This window comes from Cladophialophora bantiana (assembly GCF_000835475.1).
Source record: "Cladophialophora bantiana CBS 173.52 unplaced genomic scaffold supercont1.15, whole genome shotgun sequence".
Classification (NCBI taxonomy): Eukaryota; Fungi; Ascomycota; class Eurotiomycetes; order Chaetothyriales; family Herpotrichiellaceae; genus Cladophialophora; species Cladophialophora bantiana.
Window position 1 is genome coordinate 702628 of NW_015971589.1, and position 13593 is coordinate 716220.

Sequence of the window (13593 nt, forward strand, 5' to 3'; positions counted from 1 at the left end):
TCCACTTTAATCTTCCTGTGACCACGCGATCCAGGCCTTTACCCCGCATTACGCTAGTCCTATTTAAGGCATCGTTCCCAGCTTTAAGCGCGGTGTTTTGATAGTGTTGAAGTCAGCCCCGCCCCCACATTTCGGAGGACGTACTCCGTATATACGCGGAGTATTGCGGATCCTTGTTCTGGCTTGTTGTGGCAAACATCCATCTTTGACGAGTGTCTACCATGTCGGAGGGAGAGAAAATGGACGATATGCTGAAAACAACTAGGGACAGGCTCGTTGACAAACCTACATTAGACTTGCCATTACACCCGGGACTTTACCGCGCCCTGGAACCGGAATTAGACTCCTGGTCTATACACCAGCTTATGTTAAATGTAGTCTGTTAAGGGACCCGGCTATGATCACAGCCGAGCAGATTAGTGTAGGCAATGGCAGGAGAGGGTGTAGGATTCGTCGCTATCCTTGGAATTGCAACCTGGTTTCGAATAGAGAGGACACTCGGCTCAAAGCTGCCTGCGCATTAAACTCCTCACGGCAAGCCGATCCAACCGATCCAACCGATCAAAGAGACTTTGGCCTTTTAGACAGAGTATGTCTGAAATGCTCGTAATATCTCCCGCACCTCTGTTCGAAGTTGATCCGATACGTTCGTCCCAACGTCGATCGACATCTGAGGCCGATGGGATCCGTCACATAAAACTGGACTTGGGCTGATAAGGGTGTCTCGAGACGGCGATAGCGTGAGGGAATCGGCGCAACCAAATGGAAACCATTTCGGTACCGTTTGCGGGGTCACGCACTCCAAAGTAAGGGACCCATGATAGATATCGAACAATTCCTAACGAACCACCTCCCTGCGAGCGCACCGCGCAGCCATCACAGATGCCGGTCAAATCCGACGACGAAGTTGGTTATCGAAGCGCGGTTCAACGCTCAAAGCTCAATGCATACCGTTCGTAATAGCGATTAAACTCAATCAGTTCTGGGGCTTTTGTTCGGATCCTGTTCCTGTCACGAATCATTCTTATATCGTTACCACCCTCCGTCATATGTGGTCTGCCAATATCAGACGACACTGTCTTCTTGGGCCTGACTTCGGGCACGATTTTCTTCGCCTCAGATCATGGACAGCAAAACACCCAAGGCGGTGGCAAGTGGTGGGTATCCATAAACTTCCCTTGGAGCCTTTCCAAGCTAATTAGCAGCAACAGAGCAGCAACTGCACCGGTTCATCAGCGTGGGTGATGGAACTGTCCAAAGCCTCACTGTCGGAAGTCCGCCCGCGAAAACACAGTTCACAAAATGGAATATCGTCGCCTTCGCCTTTGTGATATGTAACAGCTGGGCTGGCGTTGCAGGCAGCATCCAGTTGGCCCTTTTACAAGGCGGGCCTGCCACTCTGATCTACAGCATCATCATCTCTTCAATTGCCTACATGAGCATTGCTATCTCGATGGCAGAATTGGCGAGCGTTTATCCGACCGCTGGGGGACAATATCATTTTGCCTCGATCCTCGCGCCGAAAAAAATGAAACAAACTATCTCGTACGCCTGTGGTCTGCTGTCCATCTTCTCATGGATCGCCATCGGTGCCGCCGTGACAATTATCCCTGCCCAGCAGATTATGGCCTTGGTGGCGGCTCTGAACCCTGGATTTGAGACCAAGGAGTGGCATGTCTTTCTCATCTACCAGGGCATGGCTCTTTTTGTCCTTGTTAACAACTTGTTCATGCTGAAAAAGGCGCCATGGACTCACAATATTGGATGTACGTGCTCACATCATGTTTAGTCGTCCCAACGCGGTTCGAAGCTAATCCTTCGCACAGTCGCTCTCACATTGGGCTTGTTTCTGGCCAGCTTCATAGCTCTACTGGTTCGTTCATCGCCAAAGGCTCCATCGAGTTTCGTCTGGGCCACCTTCATCAACTATACGGGCTGGTCAGATGGAGTATGCTTCATCATTGGTCTATCCACCTCGTGTTTCATGTACATCGGCCTGGATGCCTCGATGCACATTGCCGAGGAGTGCAAGGATCCAAGCCGAACGGTGCCCATGGCCATGGTAACTGCAGTGATCATCGGCTGCACGACGGCTTTCGCCTACACAGTTGCCCAACTCTATGCCTTGACAGATATCGAGGCTATCCTGACCACTACCGAGTAAGGAGAACTTCGCCCGGCACGATCCAACTTCCATGACCAAATGTAACAACTAACAATCCCCGACAAAAACAGATACGTCCCTTGGGTTGTGGTAAGACAAGGTCTTCGATCCACCGCCCTCGCCGTGGCATTCATCACCGTTGCCATTATCATGTCCGTGTTCATCCTCAACGCCATCCAAGAGACGTCGTCCCGTCTTGCCTGGTCCTTCGCCCGCGACAACGGCCTCGTCTTCTCTTCCAGGCTAGCCAGAATCCACCCGACGCTGCAGGTGCCGGTCTACGCTCTTTTTCTGACATATGGAATACTGGTCGTGTGTGGCTGCGTTTTCGTCGCCTCGACTACGGGTGCGTCCTTGGATTTCCGAGTTTGGATCTATTCTTCATTCTCTCGCTCCTCCTCGCTAACAGGGCAACAATCCAGCCTTTAACGCGTTGATCGGCTCCTCGATCGTGCTGCAAGAGATCTCCTTCCTCATCCCCGTCGCGCTCCTCATATACCGCCGCCGAGGGCCGAAATATCTGCCCCCGACTCGCTACTTCGCGCCGCCGTCTGCAGTCGGGTGGATCGCGAACGTCATCGTGGTTGCTTTCTCCCTCATCACGACTGTCTTCTTCAATTTTCCCGTCTTCCTGCCCACTTCGGCGACGACTATGAGTAAGTTGTTTAAACGCTCCCGTTCTCGAAATGCACTTCCAGCAATATGCGTGTCTCCGCTGGACCCCTTTCCCCGACCACCCTTTTTTTTTTTAAAAAAAAACTGTGTGTCGATGCTCAAAAGCGGAGGGCGCTGACATCTTCCAATTTTGAAAGATTACACCTGCGTCATCCTGGGAATTGCCCTGCTGCTGGGGGTTGTGAACTGGTTCGCCCACGCGCGGAAGCATTATGAGGGTCCGACGATCAAGTTTGAAGGAGAGGACATAGGCCACAGCCAGTGGGCTGAGATTGTCGCCATGTGATGGCTGTGGTGGTCGCGATTTACCCGTGCTCGCCTTCCAGAGGACATCTGAAGCCATCAAGAGCTCCGTTCGTGACGCTTCGAGGTCCTGACTGTTGACCTGCCAAAAGAGGGAGAGAGGGAGAGCGGGCACCGACCTGTGCATTAGCATAGCTTTCCTAGGGAACGTGGTGTCTGCAAAACATTCCCCTTCTCTGCTTCATCTTCCTTGCTCATAACACGAGGACTTATGTGGCTGCATATAGGGAATCAGTCAATAGCAATTACTACTCGGACCGAGAACTGTAATAGCAGACAGAACTTGGCCGGCCTGTGACACCCGGACCCTTTTTCATCCAACATCTCGGAGCAAACCAGCTAGCTGTTTCAGAACGCCAACGGCTTTCCAGGCATCACTCACCTTGGTCTTATACTTGTCTGGGCTATGCATCAGCGTGATCCGGGCAAAGTCAGAGAACGTGGCGCCCTGGCGGAGATTCGCCTCGTCAGTCATGGCTTCGTACTAGATCCGCCCAAGCACCTTCCACGACCTACGGCCTACCGCAATAACAGCAAGACAAAAAAGCATGGTTCGGGATGCCCCAGTTGTGTGCACGCCGCCGTAGTTGTCTTCCTTGGCTGGTCATCTATAATCATCCAATTGTCTTGGCTGGCTACGAAATCCCAGTGGCACGGGACGGATCCGTCTGCCGGAGCTTCCAGTGCTTTAGAATCGTCCCGAAGCAGTCCGCCAGCGACTCGTCCAGCGACCCGGATTTGTATTGGTATTTGAGTTTCGTAATCGTGTGCACGACTGGCAGTCCTGAGCATGATTTCGTCCAGAAATAGCATCGCCGGTGAGGTGGCTTGCTGACTGCTGGGGGCTGCCTCGTGTCCGACAATGTCTAGCAACAGGGCCCAGTTACGCTTACTCCGCCCTGGCGTGCCGAAAGCCATGACGCCTCTTTTTCCATTGGAGTATACGCCCCTGGGGCGTTGGTCTTCTTTGCCGTCGGTGTTCATGACCACAATCCTCGATGCCAAGTGGACTTTCCCGATAGGGAGCTCCTCTGGTTCTTTCTTCAGAAACTCTAGGCGAGATGAGTCTTGGTCCTGGGACGCGGTGCCTGTCGTCGGTGGAGCGAAAGGAGTGTAGGCTCCGGAAGGCGCATCGGGCGGGCATCGTGACTGTGTGCAGTGACAGTTCGATTCAGAATAGAAGATCATCGAGACACAAGGCTGAAAGCATGAGAGAAGGAAGTGGGGCTCACGCAAGGACGCGGGGTTTTATTTTCAACTGCCTAGTCCGGAAATCTTGATTTGGTGCCGCTTTAACAAGTGGATAAATGAGTGCAAGAAATGTGGTAGCTTTGCCGAGATTGCCGCTAGAACTATCCTTGTCGATAGCGAGGCTGTGTCTCACCCAGCCTCAAAATGTTTCATAGTGGTGCATGCCAAGCAACAGAGGAATGTGGATATGGTAAAGCGATGCCGTACACGCGAGGGCAGCGCAAGAAGACAGCATGTTGAGCCTGGCCTGTACACGCTTCTCTCGCACTTGAAAGTGACATGGATCATCTTCCTCTACCTTCTAATCCCGTGATTGGATCGCTCCCTGTTCCTTTTCTCTGCAAGGAGCCGTATGACGGTGATTCGTTCCTTACATATCCTTTTCGAAAAGGCTGGAATGTTACAGCGGAGCGCTGGCCCGAAACTCTATCTCGTCATGGCAAAGAGGTTCGTGATGAAGCGCAGATCGCTTCATTCCTCCAAAAGTGGCTCTACTTCGGTTTGCTGTGCGAGGTCACTGGTAATACCATCGACCCTATGGCTTTCAGAGTACCTGGACGTACCAGGAACACCTCTCGGTTCTCATCAAAGTCTCTAACGGACATTGTGGGCCAGTGGTCTCTGGAATCAATGACTCTCGAATGTGAACTCGATGAAAGCCTTCAAAACAAACTTGGTGATGACATCGACTTGTGCGACCAATTCGACGACTGGGTTTCAAAAAGAGATGATATTATTGATGCTGCTGAAGCCACATGGAATCGCGTCATTGATGCATACCAAGACAAGATGACGGACACGCTCAGTCTCGTGCTCTTGAGCATTGCTGCCTTGGGAGATTACCTTAGTCAGGCCCTCGCCGATATAGCTCGTGCGAGGGGTATCGGCGACGGTACTCCGTCCACATTGTGGCTACTGCCCCAAAGTGTTTGCCAGCCTCTGCTGCGCAGGTTGCAAAACTGGTGTCCCAACAGATTACATGGCTTTGTCAACGTCCAAGGCTTCTCAATCGGAGTCTTGTGGTACATCGCAAACCTCGACCCACCGAAAGTACGCGATGATCATGGTACATGCAGCCCCCAGAGATGTAATTCATTGCATATTGATGTTGATGACTACGATATCCAGCATATTAAAGCCGACTGCGAGTGCGAACTCATTAGCCCGTCAACAAAGGAAATGGTGAGGATAGTGCACCGAAACTCAATTGCCTTGTTCACAGTACAACATGCTGCGGGAGAGGCCATGTTGTCCATACAGGATGAGAAACGAACTAGGAACTACGTTGCAATATCTCATGTTTGGGCAGATGGGCATGGCAATCTCCAGGCTAACTCTCTGCCAACATGCGTGCTCGAAAAACTGCAACACAACGTTGATGCGCTGGGGATTTCAAACTCTCGAGTAGTCCACACACCAATCTGGATGGACACGATCTGCCTACCTCGCTTTCCGCTGGACCTACGCAGGAAGGCTCTATTGCACCTAAGTGACATATTCGTTAAAGCTGGTGGTGTCCTGGTGCTGGACTCCTATCTACAGGCTTCAGATTCGTTGAGCATCTCTCCAATTGAAATACTTGCCCGAATTTCAATCTCGGGCTGGACTACCAGGTTGTGGACTTTCTCTGAAGGCCGCCTAGCGAGACGAGTGTGGTTCCAGTTCCGTGGCCGGGCTGTTGATCTCTATGACCTCATGAATAACTGGCATGAGGAGCTCAAGTTGCGTATCCCCGCAAGTCCCTTGACCAATGTTTCTTACGGCATGGCGGTTCTGCACTCGGCAACAAATCTTCTCGAAAGTGGCCAAGATCGAGAGCGGCCGTTAGAACTTGGCCAAATTAAGATTGCCATGAACTCGAGGCAGACCAGCTGGCCAAGTGACGAGGCCTTGTGTTTAGGAGCTATTCTTCAATTAGACCTTTCCACCATTATTGATGCTGAAGACAGCAAAAAGATGGCAGCTTTCTGGAGACAAGTTGACTCCGTGCCGATTGGCATAATCTTCACCAGGTGCTCGCCGAAGCTCGAAGATGCCGGCTGTCGATGGGCACCGGCTACATTATTGGGTGGCACAAATTCTGGCTTTGCAAAGTTGGCTTTCCAAAATTCCATTGAGATTGCTATGTATTATGTCCCGCGCACAGACACCGGACTAGAGTACACCGTGGATGCGGCTCTTCCTGTCACTGCACTTTTGCCCGTTTCAAGGAACAAGGACGAAAGAACATTGGGCTCAAAGCACAATTTTATCAATCTGTGTCGCCAACCAACTGCATCGGCTGCTGGCAAAGCCATAATGCTCAAAGACAATGATGGAAGCTGGTACAGCTGCCTTATTCAAGACCTCTGGCATCAGACGCCCGTAGTACCCGACTGCAGGCATGAGATGCCCGTGTTCTTCGTGCAAGATCATACCGACCTTACCAATATGAGGCAGCAGAACGACGTGGAGGTGTGGAACCGATACCCAGCAGTATTTGCGACCTACAGGCCGTCGAAAAAGCCTTTCCATGCGAGAGCCCACACCCATGTATCGCTCACTAGGCTTCCCGAGGTAAATGGGCAGGCCTTGGACACCATTTGTGGGTATTCTCTTGCATTCAAGAAGAAGTGCAGACGAGGATCGCTTATTCTTCCAGACAATGAAGACAAGATGCTGAATATTGTAGCGGCATGGATGCAAGCTACTCACGCGGAAGCAGAACTGAATAGCCTCGCGACTAGCATCTTGCCTTATGAGCCGTTGGATTCGGTAGTCGAGTCCGCAGTGGCACTGTGCGCAAGATACATTTGCTACTTCTCCTTGGTCGGCGAGTGGTACAAAGTCACGGCTTCAGACCCTTTTGCTGCGCTGAGGTGGTGCATCGATTGACGGTTCACTGCTGACATGTCCCATCCTCAACCCTGACTTACTCGAAGCTTGTCGATACTGGCCTCCCTGCTCCTAGACACCTTGGCTTTGTCTACCCCCTATCGAGCCAAGTATGCTGGCTAGTGGGCTCAGGATGCGCGTTGCCTAAGAGACTAGCTGGATAAGACGAAACAGAAGCGGTCGAACCGGCCGAAGACACTCACCTTGGACTTTGGGAAAATGACACCCGGGAGGGTGTGACTGTGGGCTTCAAGTCAACTTTGTGTGGACGGGAGGGAGCGCCTTTTGAAAACATTCATGCAGTGTCATTCGAAATTCACAACCAACATGACCTTCTCATATCTCTTCTTTCTGTCTTCAAAAAAGCCTCCCCCATTCGAACGCACTCGTCATATGCTTGGAGTCCTACATTATCTCCTTCTACGCCACAATATCCCAGTACTCGTCAAAATCCAACGTCTGGATCTTCGCCATATTCTCCCCGCGCTCCTCGTCCACAGTATGTCCGTTGCCTAGGTACGCGAAGCGGTTCCTGCCCACGCCGCCGGCGTCGACGTCGTACTCGTACCCGTAGTCCTCCCACCGGGGCTCGCGGAGTGCCTCCATGAAATGGTAGCTCGTGCCCGCGTAGATGGCGACCACCTTCCCGTCCTTGGTCCCGCGCTTGTACCAGTTCGCGCAGGGGGCCGTCCAGACGCTGCGCTCGAGCCACTTGTGGCAGTGGATGTTGTAGTCGCGCACCACCTCGGACTTGACGGTTAGAGATTTGATGGACTGAGTCTGCAATTTGAAGATGGCTCTGTAGATGTACACGGCCGTCATCTGGAGACCGCCGACAAGCGTGCCGTTGGAGATGGGACTATTGGGGCCGAGGAAGGCTTTGATGGTGCTGTTAGCTAAAGCTCTCTTTTCCTCTCGCTATTATCATCCATATAAAATTTAAAAAAAAAGGGGAAGGAAAGTTTCCTTACCTCAATCCCAAAATATGCCTCTGGGTCTTCCTTGTCCCATTCCCGCCACAAATCTAACCCATTCTGGCCGACGATCGGAATTCGAGGCTTGAAGGTCGTATCAAACCCCGTGGCGCAAATAATGGATTCCAACTTCGTCTCCTCCCCATCCTTACATACAATCCCTTCCTTGGTGACCCTCACGATCCGATCCTGTATCACCTCGACATTGGGCCTCACCAAGCTCTCCAAGAAGCCGAAGCCGGGCGTCTGTCTCCTGCACCCGATCGGGAAATCAGGGATAAGCATCTCCGCAATTCTGCGCCCCTTTTCGGTGTCTCCCAGGCGCTCTTTCATGGTGGCGCGGAAAACTACTTGCGCTCTAGACTGAAGATCACTGGTCTTGATTGCGCGGTCGAAGATCTTGGCGCGTCGGTCGGCCAGGTTGCGCCGATGTTGCTTGAGATACTCCGGGTCGCTATTGAGGCGGGAGATTTCGTCAGGGGTGTAATTGTAGTGTGGATCCATCTTTGGGTCGTCTTCTGAGGGTTCGTTGATACCTGGGCCAGGGGATATCCAGGTTTTAGAGCGGATGAAGACGGCCAACTTGTCCACATCTATTTATGTTTGTCATTAGCGACGTACACATGGCAACGAATGTTGTGCTTGCATATTAGAAGGAAGGGAATGGGATACCTTTCACGATTTTGGGGACGATCTGTATACCCGACGATCCGATCCCAATGACAGCAACGCGTTTGCCCGTGAGATCGTAAGACTCATCCCAACTGGCTGAATGCATCAATTTTCCTTCGAACTCTCCGATACCAGGGATATTTGGCCACTTCCAGTTGCCGTGTGACCTTGTCAGCTATAATTTGGACCACAGTAACAATGTCATCTTGCTCTTCCTCAGTGGTTCTAGAGCATAAAAGACCTACTTGAGCAAGCCCCCAGCATTGATAAACACCTCGCAGTGATCATCGAATTCCTCTCCGCTGGGTCTCCTAACCCTGAGATCCCATCGCCCTTGCTCTGAGTCCCAGGTTGCCATTAGGATCTGGTGGGAAGTGTGGATGTATTTATCCACGTCGTACTTCTCCATCACATGCTTCATGTAATCATGAATCTGCCGCGAGGTGGCGTAGTAATTGGGCCAGTTGGGGTTGGGCTCAAAAGAGTAGGAGTAGTTATGTGCAGGAATGTCGCATTGGCAGCCTGGATACCAATATGCAGCACGTTAGCTATCCGCATCTGATTCCGGACCTGAATTCCACGAGAGCGAAAAGGCACAGCACGGTTATGTTTCGCAATGAAGGAAGAACATACCTATTCTCCAACCAGGTCCCACCCATGTCAGCATTCTTCTCATAAATGCAAAAGCCCACGTTCATCTCGGTCATGCGCTGCGCATATACAATACCCATCATTATTCCCGAGTAGCCTGCCCCGAGGCACACGACGCGGATAGGCTTTCTCGTGCCCATGGACACCTCTTTCACAATATACAGGGACTCCGTCCGATTGGTGAGCGGTGGAACGTGTTCGACAAGTCCATTGTGGCCGTTCTCATCCTGACCGAGAAAGCCATTAGATACCTGTACATCGCTGGTGGCGACCGTAGCCTGCTTCAGGTCAAGAAATCCACTGTCAAAAGGCGAATCAGGTTCTATATCTAGCAGGGGGGCCATATCGTGTGTTAACGGTGCTACTGTTCGCCTTCCCTTAGACCTCGCAAACCTGATAATGTTCAGCAGCAAGCAGAAAAAAGTGATTTGAGGTAAGGTTGTCTGAGGTTTAAATCTCCTGGACGCCTCGTCTTGATAACAGGTATAATTGTAAGTATGAAGTCCCGCAGATACTCCCGTATTCAGTCTTCATTGTCTCCACAAGGCATCCCTGTCTAACCTCATTTTCCCCATCACTCTGAGAGGCATGCTTTGCCCTCTCAACCTTGACATTTCTTTCACTTTATTCGCAATTTGAATATCCGCTAGCAGTTGTGCCCCGAGGTATGCCCAGGAAATGCGTTGAGGATGGAGTATAGGAAAAAGGGGGGCATTGATCGCGAGGAATGGAGCCGGAGACGAATTTCTCCGTGCCGACGAGGCATTATATGTTCCCGCTATAGGACTGGCATTTAGGCACGGAAGTCTGAATTGCTAATAGCCGGGGACGTGCAGTCGCAGGACAGACCTCCGAGAAAGTCTCGCACGGTTCTCGGTCACTTGCCGCCGGCTATCGTTCTGTTGCCGGTTTGTCTGTGATTTACCCGCGGAGATAATCAAGCAAGACTTGGACTTGATGTTGATCCTAGTATCCTTTTGGCGCCTGACTCTTGGAGATAGATATGAATTGATGAAGGAGATCTCCGTCGACTCTAGAAGCCATGAAAGCTCCAAATGTCCGGCCGGACAATACAAACTCACCAACGACTAGCTTCACACATACCTGGAATCACTTGTAGTGCCAACATTGCGATATGTAAATGTGTCCATAATCTGTTCTTTCAAGGTCAACATGTTTAGGGTCCACGGCTGTGCCAGCAAAGTTCCGGTGCAGGGATAGGTTGAGAATTGTTGTCTTGCTGAATGCATGAAATGGGTTCCGATATCCTAGAACCAATCCATTTGTACCCCTAATCTGGTTGATTGAGCCGAGACGAGAGGAAATCTGGACTGCGAAGGCAATATTTGACATGACCATATCCCATCGGAAGGAGCCCAACACCTGAGTTCAGGATATCACCGCAGACTCAGAGGAGATGCTGAAACATGTGACCCCGATACACCAGCTCGAGTTATGACGGTCGCGACGATTGTCTTGTACCAATCATCCAGTTGCCATGAATTGTGCACACATGAGCCGGCCATATTCTTGCTCTCACACTGTCCAGCGTCGCACGCGCTTATGCCACTTTTTCCACCATTTGATAAACGGCTTTCTCGTTCGGCGAGGACCCTTCCTCCAGCGGTGTGCTTGTCTCATCCGACTTTCCAGCCTCAGCTATATGAATCGCATCTTCTCTTCGCACCACATCAGAGGGGAGTTTCTTGGCACGGCGGACGACATCGAACGGGCTGTTGGCGCCCTTGAAAATGGCATCGATAGCTTCAAGCGAGTGTCGGCGAGTTTCAGGGAAGAAGAAGTATACCACTGTTCACACGAATCAGGTCAGTCGTGAAGGTGATTCGCCTTCTTGAACTGGACTTTGGAAGAGGAATGGAGTGCTGACCAGGGAGAATTAGACACAAATTGGTCGCGGCAAAGATAACGAAGAACCGGTTGTTGAGGTTCGTAAACCCAATTGGCGTAATCTCCACTACCAGAAAGTTGATTGACCACAGCGTCGTCGAGGTCAGGCTGTAAATTGGCACCCGGTATGCCAAGGGAGCGACTTCTGTGCCGTAGAGGTAATTCACCCCCAACGCGCCCACGGTGAAGAAGAAGCCGTACAAAAAGACGCATAAAGCTGACACGATGGAGCATGCGCGCGAGTCCGCGGCGTGTCCAACCGTACCAGTGAGAATAATGAACACGGCACCCATGCCAGCGGCACCGAGAAGCATGAGTGGGCGGCGGCCGAAGCTGTCGACTGTGTAGATGGTCAAGAAAGAGCAGGCGATTTGCCAGGTGTACACTGAACCGGATAGAATACGAGAAACAAGTGGTGAGAGGCCGACATATTGTTCAAAAATGGTGGTCGTATAGAATCCGATCACGCCTGCGCCGTTCATCTGCTGCGAAAAGGTGCTGAAGCATGCTAAGAAGGTCCGATTTAGCAGCCGGTCCCCACTGTTGCGAAAAAGACCTAGAAGGCTCCCTTTATCCATTTCCGCGAGGGATTTCTGCATCTCGCGGATGGGGGTCTGGATTTCAGTCGAGTCTTCCGGCAGGTCTTCGAGGATGGCGAGGATGGCTGTCGCTTCGACGATGCGTCCCTTTTTGACCAGCCATCGCGGTGAATCCGGTAGAAACATACAGGCTGTCAGAATCCAAACGGCGAGCACAATAGGAAACGCCCAGGGAAATCGCCAGCTCACGCTTCCCGGTGCGAAAAAGAATCCCAATTCGACCCACTGACTGAGCGCCAGTCCGCAACTCGCAAACATACCTTCAAGCACAACCAGCGCTCCGCGGTGCTCGGCGGGCGAGCACTCTGACTGCCAAACGGGGACAGTAGCGCTGATGGCGCCGAAGCCGAAGCCGAGGACGACGCGACTGACAATGAGTTGGCCCAGAGAGAAAGAAGTACACATGATGATGGCGCCAATGATCTCGATGACGGAGCCCAGCATGATGGTGCGCAGGCGGCCGAGTCTATCGCCGACCTTCAGACATAGAAGGGAGCCGAACATACACCCAACGGTGTACAATGCCACAACAGTGCCTAATAACATTGTCGCCCATCAGCCTTCATCACGTCTGGCGGCAAGACGAGAGCTGGCGGTGGACGTGGGACAGACAGAAAACAGTAATAATGAAAAATCCGACCGCAGGACTGAGGCGTAGAGACATACCTTGAATCCTTGCGTTATCTGCCTGCTGCTGGCCCGTCGTATTGACAGTGTCAATCCGCGGAAACGTCTCGACAAAGGATGGAAGTGTTAAGAGACCACCGGCAGCTGCATTGTTGTACCCGATTAAGATGTAGGCCGGGCAGACGACCATTACGATCAGGGCAGTTGTCAGGCGCTTGCCTCGCAGGCCAAGATAGGGTCCCTTGTTCGCCATGCTGTCGGTGTATGCTGCATTAAAGCCAAGATCGTTTTTGAGTTAGTGGTATGAGTAAAGGAGCAAGCCTGGAGTGAGTGTGAGAAGACCAAGAATCCTCTACGAATGCAGAGGGACCTGGAGACCGTGGGAAACTCCGTAGTCCCGGACGTGAGCTTTCAGGCATCGATTATGAGATCAAGACAGCAAGCGCTCTTGTTATATGTTCTGCAAGGTGCCAGGGCCGTTTTGCATTCCCCCACAATTTAGCTCCTCCGGGTTTACGTGTGGAGAAGCTGGAGACGGTGAAGGGGTATAGAGGTGCTGCATTTGCTCAATTGCTCGCTTAGACGGAGGTTACAGTTCCGAAATGAGCTCAACGAAGGGGTCTTGGGGCAAGCAGCGTGACCCTGACTTGCTGTTTGGGAGCAGATCGACGTTCCGGTCTGACAGCCGATGCCGACGGAATCTTGCGGACCCTTGACCGAAAATACGGAATCCAGGACGACGCAGAATATGAGTGGATATACCGAGCAGCATTATGCTCTGTGGTAGCTGGATGTCGAAAAGATTGGGGCCGGGAGTCGACTGCGATTCCCAATCCGAATTATATAGGGCTCTTGGCAAGGCTGGAGGGATTTGACGGATTAACAGATCTTCCTT

The 13593-nt window shown here is 51.8% G+C and overlaps 5 protein-coding genes across 5 annotated transcripts; 2 read left to right on the forward strand and 3 right to left on the reverse strand.

Moving 5' to 3' along the window:
- Nucleotides 1-1123: 1123 nt before the first annotated feature.
- Z519_09410 (uncharacterized protein) lies at nt 1124-3125 on the forward strand (the record flags this gene model as incomplete). The annotated part of the gene is made up of 6 exons (XM_016767133.1): nt 1124-1157; nt 1212-1766; nt 1827-2160; nt 2236-2510; nt 2587-2820; nt 2977-3125. 6 exons carry the CDS (start codon nt 1124-1126, stop codon nt 3123-3125), a joined length of 1581 nt encoding a protein of 526 aa, XP_016616649.1.
- Nucleotides 3126-3455: 330 nt separating this feature from the next.
- Z519_09411 (uncharacterized protein) lies at nt 3456-4330 on the reverse strand (the record flags this gene model as incomplete). The annotated part of the gene is made up of 2 exons (XM_016767134.1): nt 3456-3546; nt 3666-4330. The coding sequence occupies 2 exons, from the start codon at nt 4328-4330 to the stop codon at nt 3456-3458; spliced, it is 756 nt and encodes a 251-aa protein (XP_016616650.1).
- A 342-nt stretch (nt 4331-4672) lies between these two features.
- Nucleotides 4673-7267, forward strand: Z519_09412 (uncharacterized protein; the record flags this gene model as incomplete). The annotated part of the gene is made up of 1 exon (XM_016767135.1): nt 4673-7267. The coding sequence occupies one exon, from the start codon at nt 4673-4675 to the stop codon at nt 7265-7267; it is 2595 nt and encodes an 864-aa protein (XP_016616651.1).
- Nucleotides 7268-7687: 420 nt separating this feature from the next.
- Nucleotides 7688-9908, reverse strand: Z519_09413 (uncharacterized protein; the record flags this gene model as incomplete). The annotated part of the gene is made up of 5 exons (XM_016767136.1): nt 7688-8185; nt 8239-8834; nt 8914-9080; nt 9159-9435; nt 9569-9908. The coding sequence occupies 5 exons, from the start codon at nt 9906-9908 to the stop codon at nt 7688-7690; spliced, it is 1878 nt and encodes a 625-aa protein (XP_016616652.1).
- Nucleotides 9909-11125: 1217 nt separating this feature from the next.
- On the reverse strand, nt 11126-12951 carry Z519_09414 (uncharacterized protein; the record flags this gene model as incomplete). The annotated part of the gene is made up of 3 exons (XM_016767137.1): nt 11126-11373; nt 11453-12607; nt 12738-12951. The coding sequence occupies 3 exons, from the start codon at nt 12949-12951 to the stop codon at nt 11126-11128; spliced, it is 1617 nt and encodes a 538-aa protein (XP_016616653.1).
- Between the last annotated feature and the right edge of the window lie 642 nt (nt 12952-13593).